The sequence below is a fragment of the Ostrea edulis genome, chromosome 7, assembly GCF_947568905.1.
Source record: "Ostrea edulis chromosome 7, xbOstEdul1.1, whole genome shotgun sequence".
Lineage (NCBI taxonomy): Eukaryota > Metazoa > Mollusca > Bivalvia > Ostreida > Ostreidae > Ostrea > Ostrea edulis.
The window spans coordinates 79,141,805-79,160,512 of NC_079170.1; the positions used below are offsets into that span (position 1 = coordinate 79,141,805).

The 18,708-nt window shown below is 34.4% G+C and overlaps 2 protein-coding genes across 3 annotated transcripts; both read left to right on the forward strand.

Annotated features, from left to right (window-relative positions):
• Positions 1–1,013: 1,013 nt before the first annotated feature.
• LOC125674953 (caveolin-1-like) lies at positions 1,014–9,847 on the forward strand. Of its 2 annotated transcripts, none has more exons than XM_048912352.2 (2): positions 1,014–1,128; positions 9,256–9,847. In XM_048912352.2, the coding sequence occupies exons 1-2, from the start codon at positions 1,072–1,074 to the stop codon at positions 9,586–9,588; spliced, it is 390 nt and encodes a 129-aa protein (XP_048768309.1). In that variant the 5' UTR covers positions 1,014–1,071; the 3' UTR covers positions 9,589–9,847. The 2 variants fall into 2 exon arrangements, with proteins under 2 accessions (XP_048768309.1, XP_048768308.1); XM_048912351.2 differs by lacking the exon at positions 1,014–1,128 and adding an exon at positions 4,829–5,028.
• A 2,909-nt stretch (positions 9,848–12,756) lies between these two features.
• On the forward strand, positions 12,757–15,332 carry LOC125675823 (caveolin-3-like). The gene is made up of 2 exons (XM_048913630.2): positions 12,757–13,354; positions 14,096–15,332. Exons 1-2 carry the CDS (start codon positions 13,073–13,075, stop codon positions 14,435–14,437), a joined length of 624 nt encoding a protein of 207 aa, XP_048769587.1. The 5' UTR covers positions 12,757–13,072; the 3' UTR covers positions 14,438–15,332.
• The last annotated feature ends 3,376 nt before the right edge of the window (positions 15,333–18,708 follow it).

Consider the following 18,708-nt stretch of genomic DNA (forward strand, 5'->3'; position numbering starts at 1 on the left):
GATGTAGACTAATACACGCAAATATTTTACGTCGGATAATATAGATTGGGAGGTTGTTTGCACAACGTAAAAGAATATGGAAGTTCGAAATGCACAGTGTCGTGGGTATATAAATTGTAAAGTAACTTGATACAAGTAGTTGGATCTTGTCTCTTTGACAGGCGCGGATCGTTATATCATGACGAGGCAATTCACATTTTATCTTATGATCCGCACCTTTCAACAAGACGTGCTCACATACTATTTGGATCACGTTACTGTAGCAGTAAGTTTTGACAACGGGAACACGAGAATATATAATAAAACCAACACCTTTGAAGAAAGGAACATTGAAATTCACAAGCACGGAAAGTTGTTGAAAATTTATGAAATCTTTCAAGCTTCATATATTATAAAATTTGTGATATAAATGTAAGCACAAACTGATGGATTGATTGAATATTGTTTAACGTCTCGCTCGAGAATTTTCATTCATATGGAAACGTCATAATTGCCGGTGGAGGGCTGCAAAATTTAGGCCTATACTCTGCGCTTACGGTCTTTGGGCATCTTCATCGTGCCACACCTGCTGTGACACGGGGTCTCGTTTTCTGCGGTCTCATCCGAAGGACCGCCCCATTTAGTCGCCTCTTACGACAAGCAAGGGGTACTGAGGAACTATTCTAACCCGGATCCCCACGGGATAAGTACGACATGGTTTTCCATTGACATCTGCGGTACTATATAACAACACTATTATGCACTGCAGACAATGTTCATACAGCACAAACAGACTTTACTTAAATTGTCTCTATACCCCTTCCGTGTAATCATACAATAGATGCTGGAAAATTGTCATTATTTTGCAAGGTATCCTTCTCGCTGCTTGGATACAAACATTCGGAGTAACTTTAGTCGCGATTTAGATATATGAAACGAATAACAAATACCCAATTGTATGAGGAGTTTAAACAGGTATACTTGCTTTTGTTCCATGACCAAAGGATTGCAATGCATACTCTATAAAACAACTGTGGATTTGGGTTTGCATGAAGACAATTTCAGACAGTCTGCTCTTGACAAGTGGTGAAAATGGACGGTCTTGACTTGATCAATCGTGACCCCAACAACATCAACGACCATCTCAAGGTAGGCTGAATTCCATTAATTATATAACAGAGACTTCATAAATATACACTTGTATCGACTAATTCCAGAACAAAATAAATTTCTGAACTGAAATGAATATTTTGTCACAGTGTTGAGAATCCGTACGAAAAAAAAAACCAAAAAACAAAAAACAAACATTTTGGCTACGAAATGAAATGGAGTTATCTTTCTTTTACAATTTTTTACAGAAGAAATTTTCTGTCTGGCAAATATGTAATACTCCACAGATAATTTATTTGTACCAGTAGATTAAGAGCAAAATTAACTAGCATTTCATGGAAAGAGGAAAAATGTTTTCCAAAACCTGTTGACATATAACTGATTTTATCGTTTATTATTATTTATTTTATTTACTTATATATTATTTACTTAAGGAAGTTAGCTTACGAAATTTTGAGCACAACTGTGCAGAATACTGTAAGTAAATATTTACTGGTTCAATACTGATTCCACTGGTGCAAACATATTACACATGAACCTTATCCAGTTGACAAAAAATGTGTCAATTCAAATTTTGAAAGGGTTTGGTAAGGACTATATTTTGTGATGGAGGGATTGATTAATCCAAAAGTTCTAAATCTGCATGATATTACAGTTTCTTTTTCATCCAATATATCTTCAATCTTTATACTCCTATACGTGTATTTCAGTTTTATGATTTATGATACTAGTAGTTGAGACTTGGAACTACAGGTAGTTCAAATGTTGTAATGCATCAAATTTGGTTGATATATTTTTCCATACAGAACACCGATTCTTAAAAAAATTAATTAATTTACTCGAAATTTTGTATAAAAATTCAGTATTTTTACCAATGATTTAAAAATTGGATCTCCAAACCCCCACTCTTTTAATTCCAGTTTGATTTTAGGACAAGACCTTGAAAAGTATGTGAAAGTTTAGAAATTGACATTACTCCTAATATGTCCCTTTAAACTCTCAAATTTTATATCATGATTTTTTCCCCGCATATTATCAAATTCAAAAAGTTCCTTATCTTTGTTTCCATTACTTGTATATTTCCTCTAATTGAATATGATATGGTATTTTATCTACCTGATTTAGTTTCAGAATGATTTTACCCATTTTTAAAAAATAACAAATACTTTATATTTCTGGGGTAAGTGTTGATTTGCTATGACAACGGATAAAAATATAGATTTTAACACTTATTGATTTTCATAAATAGCAGAAGTTTATCACCATGTAATAAAAATTTACAACCTCCCCTGGAAAATAAAAACCGTATTCCTGTTAGTGGCCATATATATCTACATTTATACTTACTTGTTAAGGATAACACATACTTTCAATCTGTATAATGTACATGTATATGCTATTTCTAAAAGAAAGAACGAGTACATGTAATAGCTGAATTTGCCGGAAATTAAACCATTACATGCAATTCATGATATATGTAGATATATCAAAAAGGGGCAAATTCATTATCAACATGGTTATATTTAAGGGGCAAATTCAAGTATGCATTTAAGCGGCAAATTCAAGTATGCGTTTAAGGAGCAAATTCATTATCAACATGCTTATATTTAAAGGGCAAATTCAAGTATGCATTTAAGGGGCAAATTCATTATCAACATGCTTATATTTAAGGGGCAAATGCAAGTATGAATTTAAGGGGCAAATTCATTATCACCATGCTTATATTTAAGGGACAAATTCAAGTATGCATTTAAGAGGCAAATTCATTATCAACATGTATACATTGAAGATACAGGTAATTTATCATCATGTGCAATTTCAAGGAGAGGCAGTTTATCAAACAAGGATGATACATGTATGTATTTTAGGGACAATCAATATATCAAACATGTATACATTTAAAGGGCAAATAATCTGATTGTTCCGGTCATATATTTAAGGGCCAGCTTTGTTACAAACATGCATATATTTAAAGGCCAGATTTGCTACCAACAGGCATACATTTATTAGGCATAAAACAATATGCATTTGGTGGGAGATGTAATTTATAAATATACACGTATTGAATGGACAAGTTAGGTATCAAAATGCCTGACTGACGGAACAGGTTCTTTATCAACATACGTGCATTCATATAACGGGTTGATTATCAACATGCGTGCATTCATATAACGGGTTGATTATCAACATGTCCTTATCAAAGGGGCAGTGAAAGTGTTACATGTCACCAATTGAGATCAAATCAAGAAATGAAAAGGTGAAGATAAGGAACAGTGATCAATCTCATTACTCCTATAAGGAGTACAAATGAGAGAGTTAGGCAAACATGGACCTCTGGACACACCAGAGGTGGGATCTAACTTCAAATAAATGTTATGGATTTAAGTCAAAGACGTATTATTAGATAACATTAGCGGGATTTTCTTTTTGAAACAAAAATGTCGACTTCGTTAATTGAAATGTTAATTGAAATGTTCCGTTCCGCTTTATGATGCATGGCTACAAACAAACAAATGTATTTTATTTCCATTACGTTGATTATTTGCCATACTATGCAATAAATTAAATGGAAGTTAGGTACTTGCTAAATCTGGTGTGTCAAAAAGAACAATCCGTCTTTGTTGTTGTGCATGGTTAATTAAATTTCGACATAGTCAGATTTACTCATGTTATCCCTGGAGTCTACCCATGGTATCCATACAAATTTTTCTTGCTGACGATGTTGATGAGTTTTCTTATATCCCGAGGAAATTACCGATTGAATGATCATTTTGTTAGGTGTTTTCCAATAATCACTTTTTATAAATAAAAAAGGTATTGGTCGCTATACAACGCACGTGAACTCGAACGTTTGTGTCCACGTGGACATCAGATGAGGTACTTTTTCTTTAGAAAAATCGACCTCTTTGTCCGTGGTACCCCGCTTCTGTAAATGTATACTATACTACACTGGTCAGTATTATCGTGCTAGTACTATGGTACCCTGCTTTTCTAAATGTATAATATACTACACCAGTTTTACCACACTGGCACCGCGTGCGCAGCAGGATGGACCCTGAAGATGAAATTTGTGAATTTCAAAAGATTCTATTGGAAATCAATGTCACTCTTCGTTTCGCTTTTTTGTGAGTTAGATGATTAATGCTGGTAGATTATATCAAAATATAAAAATGTACCAAAGATTTGTTTGTGTGTGTTCATCTAGGTACTGTCAAAAGATCAACAACAAATTTAAAATATAAAGATAAAAAAGGCCAAAAACAATAATAAAAAGCGGTAAAAAAAAAATATGAATAGATAAACACACAACTTTTCAACACAAATACAAATAAAACTGTGTAGATTTACATAAACAAGAATTCAAAGAGGTCCAATACAACTCTACGTGCTGGTTATTTTCAAATGTGTAGCATGGTGCATATCCGGTATTCTGTGTTTACATTATGTTTAAATTCTATACACTGAAAATTAAAAGCAGTCCAAGATAATACTCGTATATATAAAATTGTCATCGTATAAACTTCATCACGAACCGCTGATTTCTAACAAGAAACGGTTGTCAATCAAATCATCTCTTTTTTAAACGTCTTAACGACCATATAATTTAAATACCATAACTGAATAAAACTGCAGTTGTTGGCGAGATAACCCCATCATATCAATTTAAATACAATGGTTACACGGTCTGCTATTGTTTCTTTTGAAGACTTTTTTGACAATGAATTAATTATTTTAGTTAATGTTTTGTTTATCGCTAATGATCACCCTGTGTCTAATTTGTATAAGCTAACAACTTCATTAAGAAATCGCCGCAGTCTCCGCGCGCCTTCGGACCAAACCGCCATTTAAGTTTACTTCTTTGCTCAAAGTTCAAACATGGACTTCAACCAATTAGATATGGAAAACCGGGATCCCAATGGGATTAACGACCACTTGAAGGTAAATGAATCTCTGTATTTCGAAGGTAAATAAATCGCTGTATTTTGTATTTGGATTGAGACTGGTTATAATTACGGAATTTGCACGTGGAAAATATCGGTTCCAAACTATACGTATGCGTTATATACTGGGTATAGTCAGTTTTTAAATCGAGGTAAGCTACTGACAAACAAGTTGATGGTACAGGGATTTCAACAGTCTCGATTGAAGTCAGCATTTTGCAAAATATATGGTCGTTATAACGATCTAGTTCGTCAATACAACCTCGCATTGGGTCAAATGCTGTCTGACGTGTTTCATACCGATTGTTAAGCCGTTCTTGGCACACTGATTTTGACTGCGGATAACTCCGTTTACCTGATCAGGATATGGGGCTCACGGCGGGTGTGACCGGTCAACAGGGGATGCTTACTCCTCCTAGGCACCTGATCCCGCCTCTGGTGTGTCCAGAGGTCCGTGTTTGCCCAACTATCTATTTTGTATTGCTTGTAGGAGTTATGAGATTGATCACTGTTCGTTATCTTCACCTTGCATACTAAATAAATGATTTTTAGATCTCCAATTAAAATGTGTGCGATTAATTTTGCATTTTCTGAAAACAAAGGAAAGAAAAGTAATTAGCCCGATATATAGATTGCTGATAACATGACGGGCAATGGTCCACCAAATCATTGTCAAAAAACTTTCAGATGTGGGTTGTTTTTTTTGTTTTTGTTTTTTTATCATTAATTATTATTATTTTTCTTTTGATATAAATATATTTGAATATATTGTTTTATTATCTATCCATTGTATAAGATCCAACAAGTCATTATTTTTTATGTACATTGTAGTACAGTGAATATATATCGCAAAATCGTAATTTTTAAACAAATCAAACTTGTACCCCTTGGCTATATAAGATATTAGTAATTAACAAAATATTCTTAATGCTTTTCGTAAGATTTTCATTTTGTAAAACACAGAGTTGTCTACCTTTAATGTAACTAAAACAGAACAGAACCTTTATCTCGCATGCGCAAGAACCGCCCTACAAATCACACCTGAATTATTTCTTAATGCTCAAGTATTACAAAAGTGTTTTAAAAATGTATATGTATAATTGGAATATGAAATGCATATCCAATAAAAATAATCATATATCCTAAAATCAATAGAACTGTGACAATGTTCCTTTATGTAAGTAAGGTGCAATGACAATGAACTTTATTTTCATTGTATACAAGAAGCCATGTAGAGAATATAATATGATATAATATAATATATATATATATATATATATATATATATATATATATATATATATATATATTAGGGGTGAATCAATATATCGATATATCGAAATATACCGGTATACGCCTGTCCAGCGATATACGATACGGTGTTTCGACGATACGATACGATATAATGTCGGGTTTAAAAATAGCCCTTTTAATAGTCGGGATCGAAGTTCATAATTTAAAAATGGCTTCTAACAGGAACACGATTCCTCAGACTTTAATACCCGCTTTTACATTGTGACATCAGAGATTCCTCAGACTTTAATACCCGCTTTAACATTGTGACACATCAGAGATTCCTCAGACTTTAATACCCGCTTTAACATTGTGACACATCGGAGATTTCTCAGACTTTAATCCCCGCTTTTACATTGTGACATTGGAGTTTCCTCAGACTTTAATTGTCATTGTTTGTTTTGTTATGAAATAAAAGATATTAAAAACCACTTCATTTTTTTAAATTTTGATATTTTACTTCAGAAAATGCTTAACTACATTGTATATCCAATATATCGGATATCGCATCAGAAAATATTGTATCGTATCGTATCGGAAAATCTTGAGCAATACACACCCCTAATATATATATGCACAGACGTATACAACATATGTAAAATTATAGAAAATATTACATTCATGCATCAACACAGAGAGCATCTTCACAAGTCAAGGGTTATTGATTCGTGCGAGGTAACGAATCAATAACCCTTGACTTGTGAGGATGCACAGAGAGCTAACTCGCTCACTTTCAGTAATCTAATAATTTTAAATGACCCTTGTTTTGTTACATTAAAAGGTGTTTCAAATTTTAAAACATTTGGATTTATTGATAGCATTTTGGTAAATATATGATTCTTGAATATTTTATAGGAACATTTGCACATTCAAACAGATGATGAAATTCTTCCCTAATTTCATAAAAAGTACAAAATCTAAAAATTCTCTTACCATATCAAAAAATCCCCTCTCTCTCTATTGGGAAATTCTTTATCCTCGGTTCTAAAACTACAATATCCCTTGGATAATTGCCAAATTAATTGAATTGATAATTATGTTTCAAATGCATTGTGCAATTGTAGTATATATAGAAGAGAGGAGGTAATCTTTGGCTGGAATGGGAATCGAACGCTGGAGCCTTGCATTACTAGTCAGGTGCTCTAGCCACCGAGCTAACCAGTCCAATATACACAGTCCGTATAGCCTTAACTACTAGACAAGTATACAATACTCCCTCCTTAATTTGTCTTCGCCCTCGAAGACACACACACCCCAGATTATTTTCGCCCCTGGCAGGACAAGTTGCATGCAGGTGTGGTCAACAGCACCAAATCTAGTATATAGGAGACAGGAGAAAATCTTTGGCTGAACCGGGAATCGAACCCGGGACCCCTATATTACTAATCAGGTGGTCTAACCACTGAGTTATCCAGTCCGATATCCACGGTCTGTATTGACCTAACTACTACACAAACATACACTCTCTGTTTATCCAATAATGGTCGTTTGTTCCAAAATATTTTACCTTCAATCCTAGTCCAGAGTACGTGGCACATGCATCTAGTGTAGACAACAGTTTCATCATATATCCGAGATACAGACGTGTTCTAAGTTTACAAAAATACATTGGAATATCAATTATATCAGTTTTACCGAAGGGGGGGGGGCAATCTCTACCCAGAGTTATCGTTCCTTACACTCACTTACACCTCTGTAAACGTCTCAAGGGTTTTACAAGATTTTTGTAAAATGGCACGTATGCTCAAATAAAGTATGGTTTTGACTTCAGTTACAAAAATATACGTAAATAAATAAATATTGAGCAGATGTCAAGTCTTTTTGTGACACAAGAAGCATTGATTTGGGTTGAAACGTAGATATTGGGTAGTTCTATTGCACCAGGCCTATAGATAGGTACATGAAGAATATATAGTAATGGAAAAAAATATACAAATAGTTGCTTGTCCTACATTTTCCAGATATTTTATAAAATAGTTCTTAGTTTTATTAGCCGCAAAAAAGTGGATTTACATGTGGAATAAAATTGTTTATTTTGAGACGTTAACAGAGGTGTAAGTGAGAGCAAGGAACGACAACTCTGGGTAGAGATTGGGGGGGGGGGGGGGGGGGGGGGGAAGGGGGGAGTCTGTTCGGGAGACTATATCACATTTACTAATTCTTTTAAAAATGAATAGTTCCCCGCTGAATCTCTATACATTGTATTATTTGTTTTCAGGTGCGTATGAATGGATCCTGTTTTTGGACGATTGTCGTTCGGTTTATTTTTGCCCAATCAAAACAAGTGTAATAAATAACATTGAATTTGTACATATGCACAGGAATTTGGAGAATCCACTCTCAATGGTCAGCAGAATTATTACCCCATTACCATTATAAGTTATTTTAGAATTTCGTCATGATATAATGATTCTGATTAGATATCTTTTACTGCGTTTTGAAATATAGGATTAAACATTCTTCTTGAGGAATTTATCGATGTGTAAACTCCGGACATTTGTGCACTTTTATGTTAAGTTTGTGAGTAAAATGTCTTGAGTTTACACATCAATAAATTTTTCAATAAGAATGTTTGATTCTTATAATTCCAATTCATTCACAGTATTAATTAACAATTTTTAAAAATGTTAATAGTTTGCCTGCACTACGGTATTTGTTTTCATGTGCGTATGAATACATCGCGTTTTCAAATTTATTAACGTGTAAACTCTCGTTCAGCTTTATTTTTGTCCAATCAAAACAATTACAATAAATAACATTAGAATTATTTTGATTTAGATATAGATGTGAAGTTTTCATGACATCTCTCTCCATACGTCATCATACAGTGACGTCATACGTCATCATACAGTGCTTCATACATCATCAGACAGTGGCTTTCATTGCGATGGGTTTTAATCAACCTGATAAAGTATACTTTTTAAAATTGTAGACGGGGTTTGATGACGTCTTGGCGGAAACCGATGGCACCCACAGTCTAGATTGCATTTGGAAGGTGGCGTATTGCTTTTTCCATGGCTGTAAAGCCTTCTGGTACAACCTCTGCACACTCCTTTGCGGATTCTTCATCGCCTGTTTCTGGGGTATTGAGTTTGCTGCTATTGCCTTTGGTCACGTGTGGTGCATCACGCCGTGTTTGCGTGTGGGTATGATCCATTGCAACCTCTGCCAGAAAACTCTGGGTACCTGGGTGAACTGCTGCTTTGCACCGTGTTGCGAGGTCTTCGGTTTGATCTTCTCGAACATCAAAATTGAGAAAAGGTGATATACAAAAACTGACTAATGGTATGTTATGAATTCTAAATTACTAGAGAGGAATCGGAAACTTTGACCAGGAAACCCTTTATGTGGGAGGAGTCATGTTGAGTTCTGTTCAGTTTGGAATTCGTTTTGTTTGGACTGCAATAGCTATTCATTTTTGTAATCGCGTGAAGTTAACAATGACTGTCCTTAAATAAATGTGGAGCATACATGTAAAGACTGCAGTTTGCTTTTAAATAAAATGGAAAAGATTAATGGTTAAATCAGTATTTGTAACTGTGTTATTTTTCATGGCACACATAACTACATTGTATCAGTTCACGGGATTACCTTGTAGGACAGTTTCAATATCACCATGCTTACATAAATGATTTACTCTAATTATCAGGATATTAATTGTACAGGTACTGCAAGAATGGCAAAAATACATGTTTGCTAAAATTCTTAACACATCATAAACTGTCAAATTGTTTTCAGATATGTTTTACCAATAAATAGCCATTTAAAGCGAGAAACAGAAGATGCGCTTTATAAGTTTGCACAGAATGAGCTTTATCAGCGTAGACAGAATGAGCTTTTAAATTATCAGAGTACAGAGGGAGAGTTTTATACGTGTACACAGAATGAGCATTATCGGAGTACACAGGATGAGTTTTATCGGAGTACACAGGATGAGTTTTATCGGAGTACACAGGATGAGTTTTATCGGAGTACACAGGATGAGCTTTATCAGAGTACAGAGGGAAAGTTTTATACGTGTACACAGTGTGAGTGTTATAAGCGTATATAGGATGAGTTTTATCGGAGTACACAGGATGAGTTTTGTAAGTGTACACAGGGTGAGTGCTATAAGCGTACACAGGATGAGTTTTATAAATGTACACAGGGTGAGTATTATAAGCGTACATATGATGAGTTTTATAAGTGTACACAGGGTGAGTGTTATAGGTGTACATAGGATGAGTTTTATAAATGTACACAGGATGAGTGTTATAAGCGTACACAGGATGAGTTTTATAAGTGTACACAGGGTGAGTGCTATAAGCGTACACAGGATGAGTTTTATAAGTGTACACAGGGTGAGTGCTATAAGCGTACACAGGATGAATTTTATAAGTGTACACAGGGTGAGTGCTATAAGCGTACACAGGATGAATTTTATAAGTGTACACAGTGTGAGTTTTATAAGCGTACATAGGATGAGTTTTATAAGTGTACACAGGGTGAGTACTATAAGCGTACACAGGATGAGTTTTATAAGTGTACACAGTGTGAGTATTACAAGCGTACATAGGATGAGTTTTATAAGTGTACACAGGGTGAGTGCTATAAGCGTACACAGGGTGAGTTTTATAAGTGTACACAGGATGAGTGTTATAAACGTACACAGAATGAGTTTTATAAGCGTACATAGGATGAGCTCTATAAGCGTACACAGGATGAGTTTTATAAGCGTTTATAGGGAGAGTTTTATAAGCGTACATAGGATGAGCTTTATAAGCGTACACAGGGTGAGTTTTATAAGCGTACACAGGTTGAGTTTTATAAGCGTTTATAGGAAAGTTTTATAAGCGTACACAGGGATAATTTTATAAGCGTACACAGAACGAGCTGTATAAGCACACATAGAATGAGTTTATAAGCGCACACGGGGTGAGTATTACAAGCGTGCATAATATGAGCTTCATAAGCGTACATAAATTGACCTTAAGAAATGTAAAACAAAAACAATGATTAACGGTGTTGCATGTATTAACAGCATGGTGTTTGGTAGTCCCAGGAGGTCTTGTTATTTCGTCATGTCATCAGTCGGTACATCGGATCATAAGTTTGTCCCTGCAGGTCTGAGACCCAGGATTCAACTGGATGAAAATAAGATTTTCGCCACCTGTGGTATTTCTCCCTGTTGACATGCTTTCTTTTTTACCAAATGTGGCAAGCCTTACCCCGGACTCAAACACTGTACCCGTGGTATACTTGTCAAGGGTTTCAGTGTGACTGCGCTATTTGCAAGTTCCTTATTCAATACGATCCGATATATCTTGAAGTCGCATAGTAGCAGTACTGCAATATCTTATTCTAATCTCGGTTGAGATTCTGCTTGGCTGAATATTTATACTGACGCCTTCACCGAATCTTGGAGCAGACCTTCATAATTCATGGCTGTAAATTTACTATCAGCTTCGACTGGTTCTAGCAATTAATGTGCACTTAGGTGACACTGCTGATCGCTTCAAATAAGTTATTTGACTGTTCAACTAACTCTCTATCACTATTAATTTTGCATTGCTTACCGTTTAGTTCTGAAAATCCCAAAATTAAAATTGTCACTAAATTTTCCGTGCAAATGATAACTTCATGGCACAATATTTTATCTCCTGAAACTGAAGAGTTCCTATAGTCTGTATTATCTCGGTACTGATACATTGTATCTCCACATAGGGAGTGTCACCTAAACAGCAGTGTCACCTAAGTGCACATTAATTGACCGAAGCTGAGATCGAGTAAATTTCCAGACATGAATTACGAAGGACTGCTCCGAGATTTTGTGAAGGGGTCAGTCCAAATATTCAGCCAAGCCGAATCTCAACCGAGATTACTTATTGTCATGCGTTTGTTTTAGTTTGTAGCTAATTCTAAATTTTATCATTTTACATTTCACTTAGAAATAGAAATAAGCTAAAATCGGTATCTAAAACAAATATACAAGCTAGAATTGTAATGTAAAAAAAAAAAAAAAAAAAACAGAATCAAAATCATAAATTCGATAGAACATGTAAAACATCTATGACATTATTACCCAAACTGATATTGAGACCGCTCATTTCTTCATTTCATTCGATTGTTATGCTACATGTAAGAATCTGGCTTGTAAAATACAGTGCACTTAGCAATGAGTTCACAATAAGAAGAGGAATTCATGATTGACCGTCACAAATGCATGCATATCATGAAGACAGAGTCCGTGATTTATTTTCCGCTCACAATATTGTGGGGCAGTTTACATGTAGCTATTTCTAGTATCACTGCCGCTGTAGATAATTAAAACTTTGCCCGATTTACATTAATTAGATATGTCTGTATCCCACTTATAACTCTGTATCATTCACTATGATAAGTTTGTTGTTTAAGATAAAATAACGACGAAGGAAACAAGTGATTAACCCCAGTTGACCCTGGCACGCTTTGATGTTGCTCTCTACCGGCAGGTGGCGTTTAAGAACGTGCAGGTTGGCGTAATGAAGAACGACGTGATCCGCCTATCAGTACATCTATCTGCTCCTGTACACGGGCAGTGTTGTATTATCTCTACGGTCAGAGGGGGATGTTAATTTCATTTCACGTGTGCGCGAGAGATTGGCGAGGATTCGCATAAAAATACTCACCGTTTCCTCTTGATGGAAGCAAAGCTGCAAGTATACATTGCTGAGAATAAAATCTCTCTTCGTTGAGAAGACACGGGCGGCATTTATATAAAGAGATTCATAATGACGGATCGGCGGTCTCAATATGAGGGTGTTGATGATACAGATGTGATTAATTTTACTATACCTTTAGAGGAAACAGGGGAGACGGTCCCCCTTAGTCCCCCTAAATCACCGGCCACCCGGCGCGCACCCCCACCGCCGATAATGCCGGTATCAGAGCCGCCAAAGACCACAGTAAGGCCTGGATCCGTGCCTGTTAAGCCAATGGCACAGACCGCCCCTCAAAGTGCCAAAATCAACATCGAGGACAGAGACCCTACACGCATGAATGATATTGTTAAGGTAGGTGGTAAATATAAGTTTCTTGAGTGGAAAGTAATTCTATAAAGCCAGAAAACTGACAGATGCATTTACTTTTCTGGGGTAAAAAAAACATTTGGTTATCAAAGCTTTCTGACTTCGCTAATCATTTCCTCTGCGTAATTGTGCACACACGAACAAAACCTATATCGCATATCTGCATGTCATATTGCTGGCAGTGTGTGGGGGGAAATATACAACTGAAATGTGCAGGGATAAACAAAGAAAATGATATGGGGAAAAATCAACTAACTTGTGTGTAGGGATATATACAAAGAAAATGATATTAATATCCTTCACTGACGTTTATTTCATAAAAACACCATTTGCTCTTCCGGCTATTTGGAAGCAATGATTCTTTTTTTTTTTTAACTTTTCCTTTGATATGTGAGGATGAACATCGGCGGTCACGTGTTAGATGTTTACAAGCGCGATGTCGTTATCAATTACCGTCCATAGACACGTGATAATGCCATTCGCTTTGAAGCTTGTGCAGTACAAATGAGAAAAGCTTATGTAACACCGTACTGATCAGTAGTGGGTGTATGGAATTCGGTTTAATTGTTACAGATAGGTGTATCTTATCAATGGGTGCAGTTCATCAATTTGGACAAAATATATACAATAAATTTATCAGTATTGAGGGGAGGGTAAGGGGTTTAAGAGCGCAGTATTGATACAGAATATACATGCTGTAATTATTTTTTTCATTGAATTATACAGGTAGATTTTGACGACATCTTCGCAGAACCAGTGGGAACCTACAGTTTTGACGCTATCTGGCGGCTGAGCTACCGAGTTTTTACGACAACCAAATTTTGGTGCTACCGTATACTGTCTGTCATTTGCGCACTCCCCCTGTCCGTCTGCTGGGGCATTTCCTTCGCCTGCCTAACGTTTGAACATATCTGGTGTTCTGTTCCCAGTATGAAGGTGTTCAAAATAACGATTCAGCCGTTCGCGTTCATGTGGAGTACACTTCTACATCTACTTTTTGAGCCTTTCTGTACGTCTCTGAGTCTGATATTCAGTAACATTCGAATACTACTCAAGAAGGACACCTAGGCCCCAGTAACAATATAAACACGATCTGAGTAAATATATTTTGTAGACTGATATTTAAAAGATTGTTTCAGGGATACATGTATATATTTGTTGTCGAGTTCGCTGCTTGTGTGTCATATATAGAATGTATCGGTTGTCTTTCTTGAACTGGCGAAATCTCTACAAGTGGAGAAATATGAAAGTCATTCCTCGCTACTGAAACTATGTTTTGTCTTTTGAGTGAGGTCTCTAATACATTTGACGCAAGTTCAATTTCTACATGTAAGCTACTCAGCTGACGTGTAGGAATCTACAAAGAAAGTGGACTGTGTCGAGTACAAAATATAACCTTTCCGACACATGTCGCTAGACGAGTATAAAAGTCATTTTCTGACATCGAACAGTTTTCCGACACTTGCCGCTGGACGAACGAGGGGTGAGGGTTGGTTAAGTATATCTGGTGTTTCGTTATGATTTCTCCAACCCCAGTTTTTGTGGTTGAACACAAAGTTCAAGGACCATAGAAACGATTTCTCTATAATAGAAAGGAACAAGGAATGCCAACTTTCACCAAAGTTACATAATAACGAAATCATATGTAGGCAAATCCACGAAACCATCATATAATAATATTATGTTAGATGTGGGGCACGAAATCGTGTTGGTTACGGTACTACATGTATACAAATAAATATAAAGACATTGTTTTCATATACTTTTCAAAGTAAACATAGGTTTTATCATGACGTTTAACAGCGCATTGAAAACTTGGGATATATACCTTTAAGAGTTCTATGAAGTGCCGACATTGAGAACCGGATGAATCGTTCTTTGTGCATGCTTATGGTACAGAGTTTCGTATTTGTATACAGTTTCGTATTTGTAGTGGTTTCAAAAAATAAAAAAAGTGTGTAAATTGTAGAGTTAGAATTACTTGTAGAATATTGATCATTCAATTAATAGCACATGTAGAGATTAACAATAAAACCGATATGGAGGGGTGTTGGTTTATATAGAAAGTATATGTTTTGGGGTGGGGGTGGAGGAGACACTTCTCTGGTATTTTTTTTATCTCGAATTTTTATATTTCTGCCATCGCATCTTAATACATGAATCAAATAATTCTTAAACTATTTTACCTTAAAAATACCTACTTTCACATACAATTTCACCATTTGCGTGACCATTTTCAATTCGAACCGGCCCCGTTCCATATTCACATGTTTTCATATGCAAACTATTATCCATGAATATATATATATAATATTTAATATTCTGAACGAAATTAGTTAATAAAAATTGTTGCGTACTTTTAATGAAGTTTAAGAATATCTGAAATTATCAGGACGCCATTTTACGGTTTGTATTGTGATCCACCACTCAGGGGAAAAATCATGTCGAGAGTAGTCCCCATCTCGTCAAATGTGTGTTAAAGGAGACGCACCTGCAGTTTGAATATTGACTGACAACACTAACATTGCTACGTAAACAGCCGGGGTGAATGGAATCTATCAGACTTTGGTTCGATTTGGGTTTTAAGAAATGTTGGAAGATATTTCGTGACAATAGGTTTTGTGGAGAAATAGTATAGGGATTCATCGATTTTAAAAGAATATAGATATCCACTGATGTTGAAATATTTTATAGGGATTCATTGATGTTAAAATATTATATCGGGATTCATTGATATTAAAATATTATATATAGGGATCCATTAATATCTAAATATTATATTGGGATCCATGGATGTTAAAATATTTTATAGGGATTCATTTGTTTTAAGATATTATAAGGAATCATTGATATTAAAATATTATATATAGGGATCCATTAATATCTAAATATTATATAGGGATCCATGGATGTTAAAATATTTTATAGGGATTCATTTGTTTTAAGATATTATAAGGAGTCATTGATGTTAAAATATTATATCGGGATTCATTGATATTAAAATATTATATATAGGGATCTATCAATATCTAAATATTATATAGGGCTCCATGGATGTTAAAATATTTTATAGGGATTCATTTGTTTTAAGATATTATAAGGAGTCATTGATGTTAAAATATTAATCTGGATTTATTGGATGGTAAAATATTGGAGTCAAATATGCAAATTCGGAGCAAAAATGTTGCTCTTCGCAGGATTTGGTTTTGTTCTGTTATCTTATGTATTCATTGTATTTCATTTCATTTTGTATTTGTTCATTTTCTTGGTTGAATTTTCAATTCAACACAAATGCATGTATACGTTCTGCATCACAGGAAATTACTTTAAAAGCGGTGATAAATCAGATATTTCTCATTAAGATTCCTTTAAGATATCTTTACCCTTTCTGACTTTAAATCGGAGAATTCCAAAATAATTTTATATTTTAAGACAACTTTTAAATCCGATTCGAAGAAATGTGTGCTCTAGCGCTAAAAAAAAATAAAAAAAGATAAATATTAAGATTAAGTATTGGTTCTCGATACTTTTGGTTATTGAAGAACACAAGATTGGAGGCCAGTGCCACGTTGAGTAAATGCTGTATATAAACCCACACAGTGAATTAAAAAGTTCAAACACGACACAAGTTTTCTACTTGTAATTATTATAAGTATTGTATTAATAAAAGAAATAGAAATAAATAACAAAAATAAATAGAAAAGATACATAAAAAAATAGATATTTTTTTAGAAAGATGAATTTAAAAAAAAAAAGTTCTATAACTATATGCACGTAATTTACATGGATAAGATTTAAATATAAATTCATCCTTGGTTACCTATATAAACTGCGATGCCATCTGTTGCCGGTATTTAAATTTACCTCTTTACATTGTAAAAATAAAACACCCCTTGATTATTGAGCATACATAGATCTTCAAATTATAGCTGCGTCATTGGATTCCTTTAAACAGTTCACCTAAATTTTTTAAATTTTTTTTTGGCAATACGTGGTAATCTGACATTTTATTCCCAAGGTTATGTTTTGAGGGTGAATATGGCAGAAGAATTTAAAACTTTCTATGAATGTATTAAAGTTAGATTTTTCTTGTAAAACTGCATGATTTGCTTTCCTTCTCTGTGAACACATTTCGCTTACTTACATTGTGCAGTACAGCAGTGGTATGTCTCTGTACATGTACAAACATCTGTATATAAATGTATCTGTACTTACATGTACAAACATCTATATATAAATGTACCTGTACTTACATGTACAAACATCTGTATATAAATGTATCTGTACTTACATGTACAAACATCTATATATAAATGTACCTGTACTTACATGTACAAACATCTGTATATAAATGTATCTGTACTTACATGTGCAAACATCTGTATATAAATGTATCTGTACTTACATGTACAACATCTATATATAAATGTACCTGTACTTACATGTACAACGTCTGTATATAAATGTACCTGTACTTACATGTACAAACATCTGTATATAAATGTATCTGTACTTACATGTACAAACATCTGTATATAAATGTATCTGTACTTACATGTACAAACATCTGTATATAAATGTATCTGTACTTACATGTACATGTACAACGTCTGTATCTCTGTATAAGTTTATTTACTTGTTAGTGTACATATTATATAAATTTATATACACTGCATCTCTGTTTATCTCAAATGTATGCACTTTCGTAAAGCTAGAACAAAAGGAACAGAGTTTGAATTCACTATTGGAACAAATACATTAGAAATAGTAGATAGCTATAAATATCTTGGAATCATATTTACTTACACTGGAAATTTTACAAAAAATGCAGAAAATCTTGCTAAAGCTGGAGGACGGGCACTTGGAAAAATTATTTCTACAATACACAATAATAAAGAATTTGGATTCACTGCTTACGAAAAATTATTTTACTCTTGCGTTTTACCTATATTAGACTATTCGTCCAGTGTTTGGGGGTTCAGAAAATTCCAGTCAATAGATAATGTTCAAAATCGAGCCATTAGATATTTTTTGGGAGTACATCGTTTTGCGCCTTTATTGGCAATCTATGGAGATACGGGGTGGATACCCAGTCAATATCGTCGATGGATTAATATGATAAGATTTTGGAATAGAGTATTGTTATTTGACAGTGAACGCATTACTAGAAAAGTGTTTGAAATGGATTATGATATATGTAGAAACAACTGGTGTAGTGCTCTGAAAGAAATTTTGCAAAATTTGGAACTGGAAAGTTATTTTGACTCAAAATTGTTAATAGACATGAATGTTCTTCAAACAAATATGCATTACTATTACTCAAATATCTGGAAAAATGA